Below are 24,536 nucleotides of genomic sequence, written 5' to 3' on the forward strand. Positions count from 1 at the left end.
CTATAGAGACTAGTTGAGCAGCATTCAGAGGATCAAGAAAGGCTTATTGCCAAAATTTTGCATCAGAGGCATCAGATTTTGGATGCCACCGACCGTTTTTCAATTTAAAAAAGCCTGAGCCTGATTTTCAGAGGTGATGTGCACCACTAACTCTCATGCAAACCAGTGGGTGCACAGCACTTTCTAAAAATCAGGCCCGCAGTATCTCAAGTTATTAGGGCAGGGGTCAGCAACCTTTCAGAAGTGGTGTGCCGAGTCTTCATTTATTCACTCTAATTTAAAGTTTCGCGTGCCAGTCATACATTTGAACTTTTTAGAAGGTCTCTTTCTATAAGTCTATAATATATAACTAAACTATTGTTGTATTTAAAGTAAATAAGGTTTTTAAAATGTATAAAAAGCTTCATTTAAAATTAAATTAAAATGCAGAGCCCCCCGGACTGGTGGCCAGGACCTGGGCAGTGTGAGTGCCACTGAAAATCATCTCGCGTGCTGCCTTCAGCACGCATGCCTTAGGTTGCCTACCCCTGTATTAGGGTGAACAGACAGCAAGTGTGAAAAATCGGGAAAGGGGGTGGGGGAGGGTAATAGGAGCCTATATAAGAAAAAGACCCAAAAACTGGGACTGTCCCTATAAAATCGGGACATCTGGTCACCCTACAAATTATGCACCCTCAAAATGAGGCCTTCAAAAATCAGAGGCCACTTCTGAAATTTTGTCTTTGGTGCACAGGAAGAGAAAAGAGAGAAACAGAAGGAAGGCATGCTCACATTCGAGATCCCATACTGAAAAAGATTTCAGAGCATGGCAGTAGTTTTTTTGTTGTTGATTGTCAAATACCTACACTGCACAGAAGAAAAAGTCATTTAGTTTGAATAATGGCAAGAACTGAAAATATTCATTTCCCTCTTACCCTCAGGATAGGAATTCCTTGATTAACATGCAAAATTGACAGGGAAAAGGACCTAGCATTCACTGGTTTCTTTTCCTCAGAAGTTTAACACCATTCAAGTTGGTCATTATGGAGTAATAAAATACCAATGGCCTGTGTTGCAATGTTTCTTTGTAACTAACCAGCTTCAGGAGATTATTAGTAAGGGATTAGGAGGCTACACACCAGCTGAACCAGGAATCATGTCTGCGACAGAAGTGGGGTACCTAACCAGAAGGTATTTAATGGACACTTCATTTGGTGAGGACTGGCAGCTAAAATAAGCACACTGGAGAATAATACAAGGCAATATTCTGCAAGATTACTACTAGACTGCAGCCCTTCTACCTTGTACACAGCATGCTTCATTGCTGAATGTTAGTGAAAGATTTCAAATTCTATGAGGAGTTGGATGTTTAAGGTTTGAAAGGGAGAATGCACACCGGCTTCCAATTTCCCTCCAAGACTTGAAAAATCAGCACAGATCTCTGTGTGGCAGAGATGGAAGATTAAAGCAGAAGTTGAAGCATAAAAACTTAAAACATAAAAGTCATCATCATTTTGCAGCATGAGCTTTCGTGTACTTGCATCCGAAGAAGTGGGTATTCACCCACGAAAGCTCATGCTGCAAAACGTCTGTTAGTCTATAAGGTGCCACAGGATTCTTTGCTGCTCCTACAGAACCAGACTAACACGGCTACCCCTCTGATACTTATCATCATTTTGGTAATTACTATTACTAGCAAAGTAGAATTATGGTAAAGGTTTCAAGTTTAAGAGCCCTTTTTATTCCATCCCCTCAAGGGAGGTAGAGTATTTATGTAAAAAGGCCATCACCTCTATGTGGTTTACTGATAACACTAGAATCCTTTTCTCCTGCAGATGGCTTTCAACACCCTGACCTCCTCTTCACATTTGATCTCACTTTCAACACATACCATTTTCTCTATCTCATAACGCATCCAGTTTCACTCAGCCACCTTGCAAATCAGGGATGAGAATTTTTTTTTCCACCAACATAAATCAAAATAATTTTCAAAAGTGAGTTATCCCATTTACTTCATTAACTTCAGTGGGACTCCTCACCTGATGATTAAAGTCATTCATGGTCATAAGTGTTTACAGTTCCCATAGTAAACAATTCTCTCTTCCATGTGATTCAAATAGATCATTGTGCCTTGCAAACTCACATAAAAATTGCAATACATAGATATTTATGTTTGTAAAGTGTGGCTATGGACTAGAGCTACTATGGCTTTGCTGATTTGTTGTCTATGAGCTTTTTAAAGAAAGCTACATGCTGGTACACAGACATATAGTATACTCAGTAGTGAATCTGATGCTGCTGTCATTTAAAATCAATAGCAAAACTCCCACTGGCTATAGTAAAGGCAAGAGAATGCCTAGCATAAATTACCAGGGAAAAACAGATAAGTGTACTTTTAAGAAATATATTTATTGCAGAATTTGAGTTTTCCAAGCAATTAACATGCTGGCAACTGCAGGTGAAAAGTAAGTGTTATTAGGAATATTGGCTACACGTAACATACAATAGATAACCTCTTCGCTGAAGTGCAGCGTTATTTCGATTGTGGTAGTGCCCTAAGTCCCCCATAAGGATCAGGAATTGTGCTAGGTGCCATACAAATATGGAGGATGTTTTGATTTGTTTACAAATCCATCCATTTTCAACATATTCCACAGGTATTTTCCAGAGGTGGAAGAGACGACAAAAAAAAAAATCAATGTGTTCCTAATCATTCCAGGAATGATAGTTTGTTTACACTAAAGACACACTCAATTTAAATTAATTAATGTGTATCCATAAACAGGTTGGGAGAAATGATCTATCAAATAGGAATAGGACTGAGTCCCAAATGGTACACTATCCTTTCCTTTCAATGAAAAAATAAATTAACCCTAAATTTTAGTATAAGAACATCAGGAAAACTGCATTAGTTTATGTATAAGACGTAGAACAGAAATAGACACATTATATTCTATATGAAAAATAAATTAAACACACACACACACCAACAACAGTATTTTCCAACAGAAGGCTTGAAATGTCTTCATATCAACTATGCAAAAATTATCTGAAATCTGCATCCCCCAAGCAAGGGAAAAAACTTGTAGGGAAAGACTCCAGATCCAGCTGGATGAATAACTACCTAAATAAATACCAAGAGGTTATTTAGTTCTATAAATAAAAAGAGAATGAAGAAGGATGAGGTTATGTTGCTACATAGTGTGGATGGGAAGGAGATTAAAGATAATCTAGGTATGGGCCTGTGACAGGGTCTGCTTACCCCACACTAGCCCCGACAGGGTTAAGCCCATATTATGGACAGCAGAAGTCCCGCCTCCCTGGTGAGACTGGTCATGCTCCAAGTGCTATAGTAGTATAAAGGGAGGAAGCCCTGATCATTCTGGGCTAGAGGCTTCAGGGGAAGGACCCGCCTGGGAAGCTCCTGCAGAGGGCCAGCCACAGCTATTGACTGCACCGGTAATCAAAGCCTTTCGTGGCCTGCCTGCACCCCAGCAATTGGAGGAGCCCCTGGAGATGACTGGCCCCGCTGAACACAGAAAACCCGACACCACAAGGGAAACACCAGCACTGACCCGGTGGAGTTGGGTGGGCCTGGGCCCCCTTACTGGGGTCATCATACCCCTTAGTGGGTGCCCCAACTTTATAGACCTCTGGCTGCTAGGCCACACTGCCCTGCATCGAAGGGCTACTTTATGAACTTTGGCTGCTAGGCCATGCTGCCCTGCACCGAAGGGTGGCTCGATAGACTCTGGCCACTAGGCCACACTGCCCTGCACCAAAGGGCTGCTTTGTAGACGGTGACTGATAGGCCATGCTGCCCTGACCCTAGGGGTGTGGACCATCGCAGGGCCCAAAACTAAATGAATATTTTGCCTCAGTTTTCAATAACTATGATAATATGGAATATGTGCATGAAGGCAGTGTGGCTAATAGAAATGAGTACAAGGACATTCATTTAGGGTCTAATAATAAGAATTTTTGCTACAAGCGGTGGGTTCAACACGTGGGAGCAAAAAAGGAGGAGAGAGACCTGGGTGGGTGGGCTGATCACAGAATGACTGTGTGACACCCATGGGAGATGGCTGCAAAAAAGAAAATGTGATTCCAGGATGTATCAGTCAAAATATTTCCAGTAAAGATAGAGAAGTATTAAATGACATTGTACATGATGCTGGTAAGACCTCATTTGGAATACTATGTACAATTCAAAAAAAGATTGATTTTAAGAAAGCATGTTCAAGAAAGATTAAATTAAACAGGTACAAGTGCAGAGAAGAGCTGCTAGAATGATCTTCTGAGAGGGGACTTGTTTAGTCTAGCAAAAAAAAAGGTGGAGAGGAGATATGAATGCTCTCAATAAATGCATTAGGGGGTAAATAACACTGAGGATGAAAAGCTAAAGAATAAGGATGGCACAGGAACAAATGGATATAAACTAGCCAGGAACAAAGTCAGGTGGAAATTTAGAAGGTTTCTACCCATCAGAGGGGTGGGTTTCTGGATGTGTCTTAATAGGAGATGTGGGAGCAAATAACTAAAATAGTTTTAAGAGAGAGACGGACAAATCTGGGAGTGTGATTATATGACGGGGTTGCTTGTGATGGGAGGGGGAAGGGCTCAGAAGCCCTGCAGCTCATTTCCAGTTTATGTCATATGTCCCTAAAAGCTTCATAGCTGGACACTTGCAGGGGTGAAGAGGGATTTCTCCTTCCCCTAATGTATTCTGAGGTTTTCTGTTTGTTTGACCACACCCCAAAGTATCAGAGAGCCATGGCTGGAGATGAGATACTAGACAGGGTGGGGCCAGGACTCTGAGGTGGCACCGAGCATGCTCTCTCTCTCTCAGAGGTGTTAGGCTGGCTGGCTTTTGCTCACATACGCAAGGTCTAACTGATCCCCATATCTGGGGGTCAGGGAGGAATTTTCCCCCAGGTCATATTGGCAGTGATCTTGGGGCTTTTTTGCCTTCCTGTGCTCCATGTGGGTACAGGTCACTTGACAGGATTATCTGGAAATATCTCTCAGTCATTTCCGAGGAATTGCAGGGGCCTCAAGCACTGGTGTACCTTGGTCCCTCCTACTCTCAACCTGTGGCACAAAATATCCTTGTCTCATGCAGGTAATAATACTTTGGTTTCATTTCAGTTGTTGGGTGGTGTTGATGGCCTGTGGTATACAGGACGTTAGACTAGATGATCTATTGGTCCCTTCTATCTTTAAACTCTTGACTCTAAAATATGCTTGTTTGCCTACTGACAGAGACAACTTGATTGAAAAGACTCTGGATTATTGTAATTTTAAATAAGTGCCTACTTGGTGGTTTATAAAGTTAATAAAATAGATTTCTTATTACTATTTTCTAAACATCCAGGATGAGTTAGAGGCCAATGAGACCCCAAGACTCACTACTATGGCAATCACAGTGCAAATTTCCTCACCTTAGATGTCAGTCAATGTCTTGTCTAGCTCTTCAAAAGTATTTTCTTCTTCCTACTATCATGTAGGACAATCTTGTTGGGGCTCAGTTTAAACTGCTTGTTTTTCATCATTGTCCTTTTCTCTTGAAGATATTGTGGCATCAAATGCAATGCAATTGTGCCCCATGAGGGGAAAATAAAGTTAGTTATCACCATTATGATGACAACGAAGCCTGTGGCATCTCACAAGAGGTCTAATATAAATATTGAAAAGGAAAATGGATAGTATTGATCTGTGGAGCATTCTGTATGTGAGGACTCTTGGGGATGAGGAAATTGTCCATTACTACTCCAAGCCTGTTTGAGAGGAATGACTGAAGCCATTATAGTGCTGCACCGTACAGCTAGGTCTTGTAATCTAGTCAACAACATTTTATAATCAACTGTATTGAAAACTGCAGTGAGATTGAATAGCCACGTTCCAATCTGAAACTCGATTATGGAGGGTGTTTGTATAATCTCAGATTTTCAATACTCATCATCTTGATTAATTTGTCAAGGAAGTGAAGGTTGGAAACAGGACCACCAGAATCTGGAGTGCTTGTCAGCATTACATGTTGATGAACAAGGTGGACCATGGTATTCTTCAGGGATATTGGAAGGTTATCTTCTATGAAGGCAATATTGATAATTTCATTTAACCCAGCCACTTTTCATTTGCTGTCCTTAGCCAAGAGACAGGCAAATGTCTTCTTCATAAGGCAAGGGCTGCAGAGTTTCTTGGTATAAAAAATATCTATTTTTAACCCATATGGCTCACAGAATATTGGTCTTGATATCTGTCACTGATCCAGAATTACATATTTCTCAGTTTCTGGTTAGTGCCATTTCAGGGGACCATTATGGGCCACAAGGAGGAGGGAAAATATCAGAGTTTAAATATAAACAGGTTTGGAATTATTAGAATTTTATTGGTGATTATTGTTTTCTCCATACACACACACACACACACACAAAACACACAGAGATGAAAAAATATTTCCATCAATAATCATTGAAATTTACACACAGGCAAAGAAAGAAAAATGTTGCTTAAGAACTTGTTATAGATTGACTTAAAAGATATTCACTTTTTCTATTCTGACGTGATCTTGACAATGTATTTGAACCGTTGTAAAATTTTAATTTTTTGAATCTCAATTTACTGTCATTAAATTGTCTGACTCCACTATTGTCTGACATCACCTAATTTTCCACAACTGTGAAACTTTCAAATGATTAAAACATTTTAAAAATGCGTATCTGCTGAAATTATGGGGGGGAAATTGAATTCTGCCAAGCCTAAATATTTATTGTCCTCTCAGAGATGGATTAGTGCAGGGGCAGGCAAACTACAGCCCGCAGGCTGAATCTAGCCTGCGAGCCATTGTAAGCCAGCCCACGAGCTGCACCACACAGCTCGGCCCCACTCCTACACTCCAACCAGGGTGCTGGGTCGAGGCCGCACCACAAGTTCCAGCCCCACTCCAGTGTTCCGGCCGGTGCTCTGGGTCAGGGACACACTTGTAGTACACAGCACTATCCTGCACATAACATGGAGTTTAGACAGAACTTTTATTTTTTTCCAAAGGAAAAAAATGAGTAATTGAGAGGTCTAGAGACATTCCAATAATTCTTTGCAAGTAATAATGTTTATTAAAAACAAATGTAGCATAGATGTTTCTGAAGTTGCACAAGAAACTGATAAGTAGCAACATGAGATATTCAAACATTTAAAGAAAGCAGTTGAAATACTCAGAGGATGCTTACAGTACTATCCTTTTAGAATATCATGTGTTAAATTAAACAAACAGTTGCATTTATATGAACACTCCTGAGAGCCAAAACAGTTATTTTGTGATTCGTCCAAGCACATCAGAGTTCAGAAGGAAAACTGCAGTTTAATTTTTTCCCGTCTAGAACAGTACATGATGCTACCATAACTCCATAAAATAACTGCCCCTATCATGAAGGAAATGTTCCTCACTTCCCCAGAAAACATTTGTCTCTTCTCCGAGAAGAGAATAAAAATAAAATAGAGAACATTAAGAACAAATTAGTATTATGATAAAGGAAACTGAAATATTAAAAGTGAATTTCAATGTGTCACCCATAATGAAACTTTGGGGAAAATAATAATAATTAGATCAGTCTCTTATTACAAGGATGAAATTTAGCCAAGATGCCTGTAAAACATAATCCACGCCCTTGAATTTGGACTGCAAACCCATAACTTAAACATCTAGTAAATGACACAATTTGTTGACATGGCCCTCTAGCTTTTTATGGCCTTTCCATAAAGAAGTTATTACATCCATTCCTTTTATTTTGTTTTAGCGTGTTTGAATGAGCCACAGAGCCACAAGCTAGTTAAGCAGGCCCTCCTCAAATGGAAGTGGCCTCCTATAATTCACCACTACCGGTGAAATATTCAGACCAATGTTTGTAGATTGGAAAACCATACATTAACACATACCCCAAAAGAATTTCCTGTGCCTTGTGTCTTTCTAAATGCTTGGCTGTTGTATAAAATGGGGGCTGCTTTCCATTCAAGTAACAGAGAGAGACACCTCCAGAAAGACTTGCATCTCTCAGTAACTTGAGAAAAATGTAAATTATTCAGTGCGGTGGGGGGCAGGGGAATCAGAAATTCAACTCTAATCAGTTATTTTATTTTGGGAACATTTTAAAACACATACCTGGATAACTGAATACTAACTGAACTTCCTGTTAAAGACCATTAAGGTGACAGTATTTTTCCAGCTGCAGCAGTATTATCTGTTACTTTATGAATCTGTCCCTCTTCTAGCAAACCCATTTTTCGTATTGCCTTTGTTTTGAAAAACAGTAGCAGAGAGAATAGCAGCACTGGATTAATCCAAGCAGATGTTATGCAAGCTTCTCCAAAAAAATCTCTGTTAGTGGAAATCACACCTCACATATAACACTCCCTAGTATTTTACATCTGGGCTTTCTTTTCCTCAGTAGAAACATACAACTTTGCTGATATGTACCAAACTGAATAATGGTTTGAAGATGTGGAATATTGGGAACTACATTAAGGACATCATATCTTTTATATCCTAAAGCTGTTTTGAAGCAGTTATCAGATTACACAGCTAAAGCATTAACTAAATCCACCACCCAGCCTCCTGCCTATCTTCCTTTTTATGTCCTTTATCAATTCATATCAAGACTATGTGGTAAGAACAAAGTAAAAGAATGTTAACACAGTTTTTGATGAACATAAGCAGCTATTGATCTTTTTTCAAATAAGATTGTTATTTTACAGAAACTTACTGATTTCAATGATTTTTTTAAAGCAGGTCTTCTCATACTTGCTCTTGATAACTTAATGTTTCAAAAATACAGAGTAAGGGCGATAATAATGGAGTTTAACACAGTCTTCTAAATCATTATAGATGATTCTAGAATGTTGATAAAGGTTTTGAAGCCCACCCATACTAGGGTTGCCAACTTTCTGCTCACATGAAACTGAACACCCTTGCGCCATCCCCTGCCCCTCCTCCAAAGCCCCAAACCTGCCCCACCCCCTCTCTGAAGCCCCGCCCCCACTCACTCCATCCCCCCTCCCTCTGTCGCTTGCTCTCCCCACCCTCATTCACTCGCTCATTTTCACCAGGCTGGCTCAGGGGGTTGGGGTGAGGGAGGGGGTGAGGGCTCAGACTGGAGGTGCAGGCTCTGGGGTGGGGCCAGAATTTAGGAGTTCAGGGTGTGGGAGGGGGCTCTGGGCTGAGGCAGTGGGTTGGGATGCGAGAAGGGATGAGGGTTCTGGCTGGGGGTGTGGGCTCTGGGGTAGGGACATGGATGAGAGGTTTGGGGTGCAGGAGGGGGCTCCAGGCTGGGGGTGGAGCTGAGGGGTTCAAAATATGGGAGGGGGCTCCAGGCTGAGGCAGGGGTTGGGGTGTAGGAGGAGATACAGGCTCTGGGCTGGGGGTGCAGGTTCCAAGGTGGGGCCATAAATGGGGGGTTCAGGGTGAGGGAGAGAGGTCCAGGCTAGGGCAGGGGGTTGCAGTACAGGAGGGGTGAGGGTTCTGGCTGGGAGTGCAGGCTCTGGTGTGCGGCCAGGAATGAGGGATTTAGGGTGGAGGAGGGGGCTCTGGGCTAGGACTGAGGGGATCAGAGTGCAGGAAGGGGCTCTGGGCTAGGGCAGGGGGTTGGGGCACAGAAGGGGGTGACGGGTGCAGGCTACAGGCAAGACTTACCTCAGGCAGCTCCCAGAAACAGCAGCATGTCCCCTCTCCGGCTCCTACATAGAGGCACGGCCATGTGGTTCTGCATGCTGCCCCATCTGCAGGCACCGCCTCTGCATCTCCCATTGGCCATGGTTCCCTGCCAATGGGAGCTGCAGAGCTGGCACTTGGAGTGGGGGCAGCATGCAGACCTCCTGGCTGCCCCTACACGTAGGAGCCAGAGGGAAGACATACCGCTGCTTCCAGGAGCCGCACGGAGCCACGACAGGCAGGGAGCATGCCTTTGTCTCGCTGTGCCACCGACCGAACATTTAACGGCCCGATCAGCAGTGCTCACTGGAGCCACCAGGATGTCTTTTCAACCAGGCATCCCTTTTCGTCCAGTCAAAAACTGGACACCTGGCAACCCTAATCCGCACTCTCCTTTTTAATATTTTGAAACTGATAATAGGGAATGCATAATGATAGCTACACTGGGAGAAATATGATCTAGCAGACACAGCACTGAACTGTGAGTCAGGACACTAGGCTATATCCCAGCTATGCCACTGACCTGCTGTGTGACTGCAAGGAAATAAATTTTCTGTCACTTCCCCATCTGTCTTGTCTATTTAGATTGTAAGATTTTTTTTTTTACCAATCTCTTCCTAGAACTGGAAGGGACCTTGAAAGGTCATCGAGTCCAGCCCCCTGCCTTCACTAGCAGGACCAATTTTTGCCCCAGATCCCTAAGTGGCCCCCTCAAGGATTAAACTCACAACCCTGGGTTTAGCAGGCCAATGCTCAAACCACTGAGCTATCCTCCCCCCCCGCAATCTTTGGGACAGGGAAAATTTCTCACTGTGTGTAAGTAAAAAACCTAGCATAATGAAGCCCTAGGCCTTCTGACACCCTAAGCACTACTTTAAATCATCTCTTCTCTCTTATGCCTCTGTAGTCCATGAGGAACATTAGGCTTTCACCACTGCCTTCCAACTTTGCCTGTCTTCTGCTGTGGTCTTAGCTTCTTATCAAGTCATTCTGATAGCTTACAATTCTGCTTCTATTGTGTATTTCCATATTCTCCTTTGTCTACTTCATCAGCTCTTGCCCTAGGGGTTCTTGTCCAATGCCTGTCTTCTTATGTTACTTTCCTCCATGTATGTCCTAGCCATCTCCATTTTTATTCCATAATTTCCTCTCCTGTTGGTTTCTGTTTCATCCTCCACCAGACCTCTTCATTGGTGATTTTTTTCTGGCCATCTGATATTGAAGATTTGTCTAAGACAGCTGTTTATGAAAACCTGGAGCTTAGATAATAACATCTTAAGTCTCCAAGTCACCATACAGGAAGACCAACTTTACAATGGTGTAAAATATTTCAAGTTTATCTTGGAGAGCAGGATTTCTATTTCTCCAGATCAGCTTTAAGGTTACAAAAGCCTGTTTAGCTTTTGCTATTCTGGCTTTAATGTCTTCACGTGTACTCCCTGCTGTATTTATAATGGTCACAAGATATATAAAATATATATCTTCTACATCAGTCCCAGAAAGTGGTATAAGTGTTTTTTGTTGTGTGTGGATTCTCATGCTTTTAGTTTTCTTTATTTGTATGTAGGCCTGGAGATCATGTCTCTGTGGGTATGGGATAGCAAGCTGATGTCATCTGCAAAGTCAAGGTCCTCTAACTTCTCTGTGAAAGTCCATTGTATGCCTCATGGCTATTCTATGGTCTCTCTCGTTACCCAGTCCACACCCAATAAGATCATGGGTGACATCAGACATCTTTGTCTGACCCCTGTAGTAACCTCGAATGGTTTAGTCAGCTCGCTATTATGTATAACTTCCCATTTCATATTGCCATGGAAGCTCTGAATGCTGTTCACAAATTTCTGAGGGATTCCATAGTGATGTAGCAAGTTCCATAAAACTGTCCTTTCCTCTATATCAAAGACTTTTTTGGAAATCTATAAAATTCATATAAAATGACAGGATTATCATTACTACTCGATCTAGACATGATTTCACCTGTCTGACCCCTGCCTGTTCTCATCATAATCTTTATTCTATTGCTTTCTTTATTCTGTCTGAAAAAATCTGTGTACATATCTTACTTGGGAGAGACAGCAATTGAATGCCCCTCATGTTTTACACTGACTGAAGTCTTCTTTCTTTGACAGCTTCACTATATGATCCTTTTCCCACTCATTTGTTTTGGGGTTTTTTTCCTTCTTCCCACATGTTTTGTAAGGTCTGTCAAACTGTCTACCGTATTCTTTGAGTCCACCTTAAAAACCTCCATTGAAATGTTATCCAGATCTGGTGCCTTTCCACTTTTTAACCGATTGCCCTCTCTACTTCTACTCTGGTGATAGGTCCACAAATACATATTAATAAAAATCCAGAAAGAATTTCAAGGGTGGAAGTATATGCGGGTTTTTGCAGAGGAAACCGGAGAAAACTTGAAAAAAATCTCTTCTTGCTTTTAATCATATTTTCAGTAAATGTTTACACTTCATTCACAAAAATTAATTAATAAGAGCCAAATTTCCATAGAAAAAATATAATGTTTAAGGACTCTTCCTTTGCATCTCTTCCACTATAAGTACAATGAGAGAATCTGACTGTATGCAAAATAACTTTTGAACACTGCCTTATTTCTATCAGAGTTGAAATGTGACAAGGTGCAGGGACACTACATGGTTCCCAGTAAATGAGAGGTTTACTCAAATTCTTTTACCCTCCCATGAATACCTGCATAAGTGGCAAAGCTATAAAAAGGATGAACTAAGATATGTCTTCACTGCAGAGGAGTTAACTCTTCTGCAGTTAGCCTAGTTCAAGTAAGAGCAGCCACACTGGCGAATAACACTCAAGCTGCACAGATGGATTGAATTAGCAGCTAATGAGTAAGAGCAGCAAAGAATCCTGTGGCACCTTATAGACTAACAGACGTTTTGCAGCATGAGCTTCACCCACGAAAGCTCATGCTGCAAAATGTCTGTTAGTCTATAAGGTGCCACAGGATTCTTTGCTGCTTTTACAGAACCAGACTAACACGGCTACCTCTCTGATATTTGACAGCTAATGAGTTTCTGCTATCTCAAGTGTAACTTATACCAGTTGTTTACACCTGTGCAAAGGGAATGTAAAATGCCAAATCAGAATGCAATATTTTACACCACTTAGCATTCATTTGACATATTTGCAATAGAGTGGAGAATTAAGCTGCCAGCCCAGGAGGAGAAACTCTGGGCAAGACAGCACTCACTAACCTGATTCTAAGGACTGGGTTGATCCAGAGACTGAGGAAGTTTTTAACTGATATTTCCTTTTGCTTATATTACCTTGCTTGCTTTCTGTTCATAAAGATTTTCTCCAGAATACTTGTTATGTTTTGTTTCTACTCAACCATCACACCAACTTACAGAGATTAGCTGTTTTTATAACATTATCTGTTATTTGTAGTTACATCAGAGGACCCATTAATACAACAGGACTTAAAACCAGATGATCACATGCTCCCACAACATGTTAACTGTATATAAACCCAGTGTAATATTGGTAATATGCTCTCTCTGCAAAGGGATCAAAAGGCAGGTGCATACTGCAGCTGATACAAATGTGGATCAAGAAGAATGCATAAATCTTCTGGACCCTGAAAACTTAAAATAGTATCCCACAAGTCTCTCAAGAATGTGAAAATTATACTGCAGCTTTGTGCTGATAAAACATTATGAGGTTTCATCTATGTGGTGTTCCCAAATATTTCAGATTCAAATAAAAGCTGTACAAGTCTTCTGAACAAGGAATAACAGGTCTGAGTAAGCCACAATGTGCAATTAATTTATTGGCTCTAAAGCAATCAGGTACATATACATTTATTTAAGTGCTTATTAAACGTTCACATATGGGAATATTACTTCTGTTATTGTTCTGTAGTACAATCGCTTTACAACGCTATGTACTCTGCTTGTCTACTGGGACATCCTCCAGAGTGCTCACCCACCATGAGGTTCACTTTGCATGACATCCATTTTGCGACTGAGGTGAAAATAGCTCTTTTTTACATACAAAAAGCCATAAAGAGGTGGAGTAACAGTCTAAATTCCATTCAAATAAGCTACCCTTGTGAAAAGGAGAGCAGACTGCAACAGTTATGAATTGCCAGACAGGTCTAATGACTACATGAAAAACATTGCTATAATGCAATACCACTGCTGCAGGCAGCAAAGCACAATTTTGCTACTACATGTCAGCTGGAATAATAATTAGAACCAAAAGGTTAGGATTAAATCCTAACCATGTAGATGACTTTATCTACAGAGTTCAACATGAAATCTTCACTAGAATGGCTCTCATGGGCTCAAGGTATACATTCTGTTTCTCTCTCTGATATGAAAGTACTGTATGAGGTGCAAAAAAAAAAAAAAAAAAACCAACACAGTTTAAACACTAATTTGTGATTCAAGGTCTGTAAATCTATTAGAAAACAATAACTGCAAGAAATCAGATTTTAAGCAAACTGCATTCAATATTCAATTTTAGATACGTAACAAATGTAGAGAAAAGGCAGGAGTGTACAGAAATGGGAACATGTAGGGAACTTTCCACACTACTAAACCAAACTTTACATAACAGAGAGGAGTAGCTGAAATAAAGAAAGGTTACAAGTAGTACTGTAAATAGTAGTGGTATTAATGTTAGCAGTAAACTACAAAGCAAATGATGAGTTTTAAAATGTTCTTGCATAGTTATTTACTACACTCATTACGCATCTGAAGATTTGTTAAAACTTTTCCAATTTGCCACAATCCCTTGTTTAAAACTTTAAAAAGGGTGTTGTACAACTCTTAACTCTTTCCATTAAAGGGTTTTTAAAGTTTCACACCAAACCACATTTTGAACTAAACAAACAGATTAAACTATAGAAGTTTTTCAGATCTTTTCCTTTTAGATAAATACAATTCTGAACATGTGACATCTATTTGCCAATGAAGAAGACTGCACAAAACTGCACCACCCAGCATTAGTCAGCAGATTTTCTTGGTAGTTATCAGACCAGTTATAGCTGGTAGCAGAACATTTAGAGCTGACTGTTTTGAAATGCACTGCTTTATTGTCAGTAGTTTTCTTACCTAAATATTCAATTTAAATTAAGTTTATTCCTGAAATCATTACTTTCTGAGTCTTGTAAGATTTGGATTGAGGATATATAAAATGCACAAGCTTTTACAGGACTGCTTAGAGTTTTGAGTTAAGTGAACTCAATCCTTCAAGGAAAATCCAGCATCAGCCCCTGACCATACTACAATCAGTTACCTTCCCCTACACAGCCTCAATCTCTCTTTGAAGATATGTAATGTAAGAAGTGGGCAACCCCATGGCTTATTGTGGGAGGCCAACCATGGGTAGGAGATTCAATGAACACTGTCTCTTCAGCTGTACATTAAAACTCCACCCACGTTCATGGAGCTTTTTGCAGGCCACAGCTTGGAGGTTTGAGTGTATCAGCCTCCAGTGGACTTCAGATTTGTTGTAAATAATTCAGGCAGCTCTACTAAGAGTGGTGTCACTCTCCACTCCAGAATTTTTTATAGACTACACTTTTTATCATCTTTTAACAAATTGTTGCAGGAACTAGAACACTAAATCATAAGCAGAGGTGCGTTGATGAGACAGTCATTTGTAGAAAACCAGCACATACACTCGTGTGCTTCCTGTGATCGCTGCTATTCATGCTCAAAACTTGATTCCATGTGAATTAATATTTCTAACCAGTTGATTTTGGTTGTGTGTTGATTGATCTCAAGCCTTTGGTCTCCTGAAGTTCTATAGTAGTTTATCATTTTTTAAATGCAGATTACAGATAAACTATTTTGTTATACATGGCATCTGATAATAGGTTTTCCTGTCATCTTACACAGATGTATTATGTAATATTCTTGTACCTATACCCTGATTTCTATAGTTTTATGGAATTGATTTACAAAACTTATCTTGCCCCACAACAGCCAAGAATATGGCTAAGGGACCTACATTCTCCTGTCACTTCTATATTGTGGCCAGATTCGCTGATAGATCAATAGACAAATCTTCTTTGTGGTAAATGAGTTGCACTCACTTTTGCCAGTGGTGAATTTCGCCCATCCAACTTATCAAATGTTGAAACTATAGAGCCATGAATGGGGGAATGAAAGACCAAAGGATTGGTTCGGAAGTGGCAGGATGAAAGGAGTAACAGGAAAAGAGAGATGGTGAGGCGTAATAGGAGGAAGAAAAATGCAAATCATCCCTGAATCAAATCTTATGCAAGGGAGATTGGGAACGTCTCAAAAGAGTAACTGAATCTCAGAATTTTTTTTCTTGGCCCCTGTTTTGATATGGGTACAAAGATGGCAATGGATGTATTTTAGAGAGCTATAGTACAAACTTACAAAGCTTTGTAAACTTGCCAACCCATTCAAGCAGAACCCTCTTGGTCAAAATTACACAGAAATGTGGAAACAATTCATCCATATAAATAGCAGCCTCCACCAAGTATATCACATACTCCAATCTCAGGCCTACCAAATGATCACTCACCTTTGAGCCTCCAAATGTAACCACTTATTAATCTTTAGTTTTGTAATTCAACTGAGTAAAGATATTCCAGAATTAAATAATTTAAGACTCCTTAATGCCAAGCAGAGTTTACAAATAAACCTTCAAGAAACTTGAACTGATTATACCAAAGGGCTGATAAAAGCAAGTATGTAGTTTTAAGTGGTTTCATGTAGAACTATATTGCCCCACAGCACCCATCATGTTGAATTCCTGGCTGATGGTGGTAAAATACTTATTTCTCACAAGAATTTCTACCTTTTATTTGTGTACAAAAATTCAGCCTGGGAAATCAGTATCTAAAATGTAATTCCTAATATGCACTATAACAAGAGAACTCCTTACATTGCCCCCCCCCACCCCCAGCCAAAAAAACCCAAAACACATTGAGTCACACTGTACAGCTACATCTTCAAGTTAAGGGTCTGGATTCTTGACACTAAGGCCCTGATCCTGCAAATACTTATACACATGCTTAACTTTATTCAAGCAGTAAAGTTATTAACTAACTCCCAGAGCAGTTTGAACCAATAATAGCTACTCTAGCATGCAGTCATTACCATTTTAATTTGTTTTGTAGTACAACTGTTTGGCTAGATATCAATTTAGCAATTAGGAGACAGAATTTTTTATTTCTAAGTTGAGGAAGAAAAGTGTTTCTCCCTCCCAGCCACCACCACCCCTTTTTCTTTGAACCAAAACATTGTATATAAAGCTTTGGCATGTGAACAGCAACATCTCCTAGCCAACTACAGGGAGTTTTAACCTGCCTCTAGCTAAAAGCTATACAATCTTTAGGTTGCTGTAGAGTTAAAAAAAAAATCACTAATTAAATCAAGTTAAAACTGGTCTGACCAACATTACTGATCCCCCAAATAATTAAAGTGTGTCAAAACAATTAAGTATCGGTTTTAGTTTTGGCTAAACTTTTACATTAGACTAAGTGCAACAGTTAAGAGCTAGAAATGAAAGCATAGGTAAACAACAATTCAGATGGCTATATTATATGAACTATATTTAATATATTAAGAGTAACATTTTTGGAACTCTTTTCTGTTTCTTCTGGGTTTGTATTTGTTACAAGACTCTGATGTAGTTACTGTACTTCACAAAGTGACAACTGGATCATTAGCTACCTGAAGCTTGACCTCAGGCAGCTGCATTACCAGTGTATGAACAGTGTCTAAGTTGTGCTGTCAGATATAAGTATTTATATTATCCATAAATATTTATTTTATAGCAATTCTACCTCTCTCCTGTGTAGCAGTTTCACTTTTCAGACTTTCTTATTGGTCAGCTAGGCAATAAGGCCTTAGTGCCTATTTAAGACCCTGTTGCACTGTCACATAACAAATCTCTTGTGGAAGACTGACAACCTGTTATGTCTCTCCCGTGAACTCTGTCTGCTTTGAGAAAACAATGGTAATTCATACACTTCAATATGCTCCTTGTATACACCACATAAATAAGAGAGTAAAGCATATTTTCATTACACTTGCCCTGAATCCACTTTGTCTCTATCTGGCTCCCTAAAACCTCCATCAGTCAGATGAATTGGGAGGATGGGAGGTATTTCTATTCTCACACAACACAGATATTTTCCTGTACTGAGGACAAAGGTTAGTTTGATTAATTTTCCTGTCAGGGTATAGCTGGGTTTCTGACTCTTTTGATCACTTTCCCCTAGCCCTTTGCAGTTGCTCTGATTAGAGACTGATCCCTGTGCTGCTCTTTGATCAGTAGCCCTGGCAGTCAGCAGGTGCCATATGTCATCACATTAGCAAACAGCAGCAATATTAATCTCTTTTTCTGCTAAAATTGATAACTCCACACATTCTATTCATTCACATAATGTCTGTAACAGGCCACTTAGTTCTTCATTTGTTTTGTATTAAAAGATGCAGTATATAATACTTACATCAAGGGAGTCCCAAGTTCAAAGCTGACAGTTTTTGCTGAACTGAGCAAGTCTTTAAATCTGCATTTCTGTTATGTTTCATTTATAACCTACTAAAACTTTAGGAGTATTTTGCTTGCGCCTTTATGTTGGTTTGTCTAGGAAAAACAACAGTCTAGCTAACAGGCAAACTGTTAAGATTTTTCCCCTTATATATTGGCATACATCACTGGAAAACAGGGTGTTTAATAGCCTAATTGTAGACATTCTGCATAAATAGTGTGGTTTCATGTGCTACACAATATTTCTGTTTTTAAAGTAGTCTTTAAAATGACTTCATAATAGTAGATCAAGAGAAAAGGCCCTTAAAAATCTGAATAATGTAAATCATATGGAGTTCAGAGGCTAAGCAAATTACACACCCTGAAGCTGCCCTTGCTGTATGAAAGGAGCCTTTCTCCAGCTCTGAGCAATCCCCGCCCAAGTGAACTTGCATCTGAGAGTTTTCTAAACATTTCAGGTACACTTGAAAGCTGAAAGTAATTCTCATTTCCTATGCAGGAATAGCTGGTTTCCAGCACATACAAAATAGTGCTCATTCACCAACAGACACAAAAACACCCCACCAGAGAAGGAAGGATTAGAGCACAAAGGTGTAGTCAGAAAAACAAAAAGGAAGGAAAGAAACATTTTAAACCACCACCCACAAAATAAAGTCTCCAAACAGGCTGTGAGCTTCTTTCTTTGCTATCTTCCAGCAAGTAAATGGGTGCCCTTTTACCTCCCCGGCTTCAGTTAACGAGGCTGACAAGTTTCCTGGAGTGACAAACACACAGCGAAGACAGACCTGCCAAGTCTCATTCATTTGGGCTTCGATCTTAGAGGCTCACTCGGGCGATGTAAGATTTTTTTTTCCCCTCCCGCAGTGAGTTTCAGTGAGATGTTTACAGTCTCACTCGGGACGGCCTGCACGGCGTGTTGTGCATTGTGAAGTTACACTCACTTGAGAGGGTCACAGGTTCGTGACAGCCCGGCCTCCGAAATTGCAGAGTTAATACACCCCTCCTTCCCTACCCACCCCTCCTTCCCTAGCACGGAGCGGGACACCGGCCGTGCCTTACCATTCTGCTCCTTGGCGCTGGAGACCTGCAGCTTGACGCTCAGATTGGACTCCGCTTGGGCTCCATGTCTCTGGCTGGCCAGGGCAGATGTCAGCAGGAGTAGGGCGAAGAGGAGCATTTGGCTGACCGGGGGAAGTTATCACACACACCAGGCACGTTCAGCTCGCCGGCAAGTCCCGAGTCTCTTTCACCACCACCAGGCGCCGGCTGCGCCGCTGGGGAGAAAGCAGCCCTGAGCCTGCTTTGGCAGCGCAGAAGTGCAGGGTAGTTTCCACATAATCCCATCCAAACTTTGTCCTAGCGCCTTTCTCCGTGTCTCAGGTGGGGGGGGGCGCTATAGGATCAAAGCAAAGGCTGGACCCAAACCAGCTTCGCAAGGGCTCCGCAATCCGCGCGGCGCTGGGAGGGAGAAGGCTGGCGAAGGCGCCCAGCGCACACTGGGGCCAAGGGAGGAGGGGACGAGAGGAGTCGCCGCTGCCTCGGAGCAGCACCTGTCAGCTCCACCAGCAAAACAGCAGGAACAGCGCGGGGAGGGGGCGGGGAGCAAGGCGAGCTCCCTGAGAAACCCCTTCTTCGCCCTCTGCTCGACAGCCGCGCTGCCAGCCGGGCAGCCTCCCTCGCCCCTCCGCAGGGTCCGCTCCCCCTCCCGCGCGTGGCTCTGCCCTGCCCCTCGGCGGCCGGCCGGCCTCAGGGGAGGGGGTGGGAGAGCGAACAAAGTGCCCGTCCTAGCGCACGCAGCCGGGGCAGGCGGCGGCGGCTGCTGCTGCTCGGCTCTCCCCCGCCAGCGGCTGCACACAGCCCGAGCCCGGCACCTGGTTTGAGTTTGACGCGACAGCAGTTCGCGTTAAAAGAAAGAGCCGGGACTAGCGCCGCCGCCCGGAGCCCCCACCAAGCCGGCCCGGCTCCCCTCCCCCAGGAGCCTGCCCCTACTCCCTGCGGTCCCCCTCCCAGAGCCCTTCGGCTCTTCCCTGCTGGGTCACCTTCCCCAGCCCCCTCTGCTGCCCGGATCCCCCTTCTCCTCCTGCCCGGCACCCTCTGCCTGGATCCGCCGCCCGGCTGAACCGGCCCGGCCCTGCCCAGGGCTCCCGCCCGGAGGAGGTTACCCCTCGTCTCGCCAGGAGGGGCGCGCAGGGAGGCGGAGTGGCCAGCCCAGCCGGGGGCTGCTGGCGCGGGGGGGAGCTTGCCGCTGCGCGGGGAAGGGGGGAAGCGGCGCAAAGCGGAGCTGCTGCTGCTGCAGCAGCCTGGCTCTCCCTGCCTTTGGCTGCCAACAGGTGCGAGCAGAGCAGAGCAGAGCGCGGCGCTGCCGGGCTGGGGCTGAGCACGGCCAGTCTGGGCCCGCCCCGGGCAGAGGGGAAGGCTTCAGAGCAAGCAAAACAAACGTTAACCTGCCAGACAAGGGCCCCACGCCTCCAGGGAGCCCCCGGCGCTTGCGAAGGCCGCCAAGACACGGGAGGGAATATTCGGGCGAGTTCTGCCCCCTCTCCCCATGTCCCCGCCGCTCCTGCTTTCATCAGCTGGATGTTTGTTGCCAGGTCACAGCGGATCGCAGGAAACGGCTCATCGCCGCTCGCTCTGGCTGAGTCAGGGCGTCTTGTCTCCAGTACAGCGCAAGGAGCCTCTCTGACCCTTCCAGCCTCGCTGGCTTGGGGTGGCTCAGTCACACAGCCCATTAGCCACCCCTGGCTGTGGGGTTTGAAATAGAGATGGGCTCGATCCCCAGCTCGGAACACTGCCCAGCTTTGGGCAGGTTCGGCTGTCCAGCCAAACTTCACAACTTGCAGCCGCCTTGATAGTGGGCCCAGTCAAACGCCTGGCTCCAAAGTAAGTGGGAGTTCAGCTCCACATACAGACTTCGGCCTTACTGCTGTAAGCAGGTCCCTGGGGGCAGACCCACAGCCCCATTGACTTCAGAGAGGGCTGGCGAGGGTTGTCCACGGGGAATCTGAATGGAGAATCAGGCTCTTTGTACTTCAGGCCAGTTTTTATTTTCTTTATTCATTGTCAAATTCCTTAATTAAGAGGAATCATTATGGTGACATTTGTTTATTGTGCAAGTCTCCTATATTTATGGGTTTTTGTTTATTTGTTTTGATGGCAGTTGGCTTGTATTCGAAAAAAATAAATGCATAGTTAAACTCTTCATTTAAATTGTTCCCCTGATATTTGGAAATGAAATAGGAAGAGATTTTTTTTTAAATGCTTAGGTACGGCTTAGTTTTCTTTCATCACTACATATTATTTCATCTACCTTGAAATGAGAACGTAAGCCACTTACGTAAATAAATTGAAATGCTACTTTGTGTCATTCAACCATTATCTTCCTTCTTCTGAAGATAGAAATGTTATTTTGTAACCTGCAGCATTGTTCAGTGAATCAAGCTACATCCTTGCCCCCTTTAAGCAGGCACACTCTGGGACAGCTTTTGTGCTGTTTCTTTAGCAGGATGAACCCCAGTTCTGTGAATCAATGAGTGCCCTCAAATCTCATTAAGTTCAGTAGGAAATGAGGATATGCAACATCTTTCAGGATAAGACCTGTACAAGTATCATCCTCTCAAATATTGTTAAATCTGCCACAGACTCATTAACCTGAGTGCATTAAGCCTCACATTGGCAGTCCAGCACTCAGCCTGAGTAAGGGGATGGATGCTTGATAGATGTGTTAGAGGGCTGAATGTGAATGAATCATCTCCCTTCCCTAGTCATAATGCAGTTCTGCAGCAGTTCCTCATCGGTTACTCCAAAACAATGGCCCTGAGCTGACTGTGGGGGAAGATCTATGCATCAATGGATGCTCAGCCCCACCCCCAGTAAAGTTCCACCTGTGCTCTACCAGGGTCTTCTATGGCCCTCCAGAACCTTACTCTCCTCTTGCACAGCAGAGCTGCATTTCTTCCACACATAGGGGAGACTCTGAAACCAGGGAGGCAGGGACAGGGGTTGTCTGTTTTGAATGAATCACGTTGTAGTAGCACTTAAAAGGCCACAACTAGGTTGTGCTAAGCTCTGTAGAAATTGCAGTGCTTTGGTACAGGCCTGCTGTGCAAAGGACACTGTATTTGATTTCTGTCTTCCAACCTCGTTATTTAAAAATGAGAAAACAAATATGACAAACTGAGTGCTTTAAAGAAATCTTACCTGGCTGATTATAAACAATAACATTTGATTGTCAAACAAAGTAGTACGTATTTTAACAAGGTTTTATTTGTTTTGGAAAATACAAGTTAGATTTGGGTTAACATACATATAGACTTACAAATATTTAAATGTATGTTACTGGAATAGAAATTTTAGCTAGGGTGACATGCTTATTTATCCCTTCCAAGATTTTAAAGTTACTGCACATAGGAACATTGACCATTCAGCAGTGATTTGGGGTGCCTCCAATACTGAGCAGAGGCAGCTTAAGGGGGACTGATTTTCAGAGGGTGGATGCTGAGTATTTTCTGGACATTCAGACACCTTCAAAACATTTCAGGTTAGACACCTATACATTAAAGCACTAGTTGCTTTCAAAAGTTTTGGCTAGAGAAATTTCAATACTGCATTAGACCAGTGGTTCTAGTCCAGTATCCTGCCTCTTATACTTGCCAGCACCAGATGATTCAAAGGAAGTGCAAGAAACCCCATAGTGGACAACTATGGAATACAATTTTCCTCTATTGGGAGGTTTGTTTTGTTTTATTTTTCTAAACCCTCATCAATTAAAAATTGGCTTATGCCTTGAAGCATGGAAATTTATATCCTTTCCAAAAATGTTTTTAGAACCTAGCTATATAAAAGGATAATCTTTTTAAAAAAAACATACTAAGTTTTTCTTTTCAGTGATATCTCGTTGCATATTTATCATTTTAAATTTGTTGCTTTTCAGTTTCACTGAATGTTTCTTTGTCTTTGTATTCTGAGACTAGATCAGTTGAAGCACTCAATTAACCTTCTCTATCCCTTGCATTATTTTTGTATACTTCTGCCATATCTCCTGTTATTTCCTCTCTATAAAGTAGATAATTCTTTACTTTTAAATCTCTCTTCATTAAATCTCTACACATCTAGTTCTTCTTGTCCACCTCTAAGCCCCCTCTATTTCTGTTGTATTCTTTTTAGAAAGGGACAGAACTAAACAGTATTCCAGGCATGGAATAATGTTTTAATTATTATTTTTCATCACATTTCTTATGCATTCAAGATTTGTTTGAAGGTTTTTTATTTATTTAATTGCCACTGCACATTAAGCAGAGGTTTACCTTGAGTCACCCACAATAACACCCAACTTTTTTTTTCTGAATGGCTGGTTACTTTAGGACACAACAATGTATATGAGTTGTTCAGAATATTTCTTCCAATGCACCTTATCTTGCATTTGCCAGTACTGAATTTCACTTAGGGCAAGTCTATACTACAGTACTACACCAATGCAGCTGTGCTGCTGTGGCGTTTCTGGTGAAGACATGCTATGCCGATGGGAGAGTGCTCTCCCATCGGCATAATTACTCCACCTCAGCGAGAAGTTCAAGCTATGTCAGTGAGAGATGCTCTCACACTGACAAAGCACTGGTATGGAGAGCATGAAATTTGCGTCACTGCTGGAGGGGATTTTTCACATCCCTGAGCGATGTAAGTTAGGTTGACTTTATCGGTAGTGTAGACCTGCCCTTAGGTCTACTATTAAGTACTTCTGAAATTCCTCAGTCTATTTTAGTCTTGACTAACCTAACTAACCCTGTGTCATTTAAAATTCTGATACTTTACTTTCTTTTTACGGATACAGACTAACACGGTGCTACTCTGAAACCTGACTCTTCACTGTTCATTTCCTTTTCCAGATCATTGATAAATACTTTGAACAGCACCTGGCCCACATAGAACCCTATGCATCTTAACCCATTGCCATTTCAAAAAATGACTATTTATTCCTCCACGTTGTCTCTTAGCCAGTTCTATGCCATGACAGTACTTTACCTCTCACCTCATGACAACTTTGCTTCTTCAGTATCTTAATGTGAGGGACTTTATCAAAGACTTTTGAAAGTTTAAATAAATTGTGTCAACCACTTCATTATTTTGTTGACACTCAAAAATTTCTAATAGATTAGAGAGGCGCAATTTTCCTTTAGAGAAAGCTGTACGGGTTTGTCCTTCTTATATTATGTTCATCATGTTTTATAATTCCATTTTAAAATTATCATTTCAAATTTTTTCCTGCTACTGGAGTGAAGTTCACTGGTCTGCAATCTCTAGGATTACCCCAAATTGACTAATTATGAGCCAAATCTGGACATCCTTC

General features: G+C 42.0%; 1 protein-coding gene across 1 annotated transcript in view; it reads right to left on the reverse strand.

The window, feature by feature from the left end:
* Positions 1-20,187, reverse strand: part of PDGFC (platelet derived growth factor C) — a 224,169-nt gene extending 203,982 nt beyond the window's left edge. Inside the window, exon 1 of the mRNA XM_045019907.1 lies at positions 19,253-20,187. Within this exon, the coding sequence (XP_044875842.1) occupies positions 19,253-19,370 (118 nt within the window). The 5' untranslated portion in view covers positions 19,371-20,187. The remainder of the gene's footprint in view (positions 1-19,252) is intronic.
* Positions 20,188-24,536: the final 4,349 nt, after the last annotated feature.

Source organism: Mauremys mutica, chromosome 5, assembly GCF_020497125.1.
Source record: "Mauremys mutica isolate MM-2020 ecotype Southern chromosome 5, ASM2049712v1, whole genome shotgun sequence".
NCBI classification, from domain to species: Eukaryota; Metazoa; Chordata; order Testudines; family Geoemydidae; genus Mauremys; species Mauremys mutica.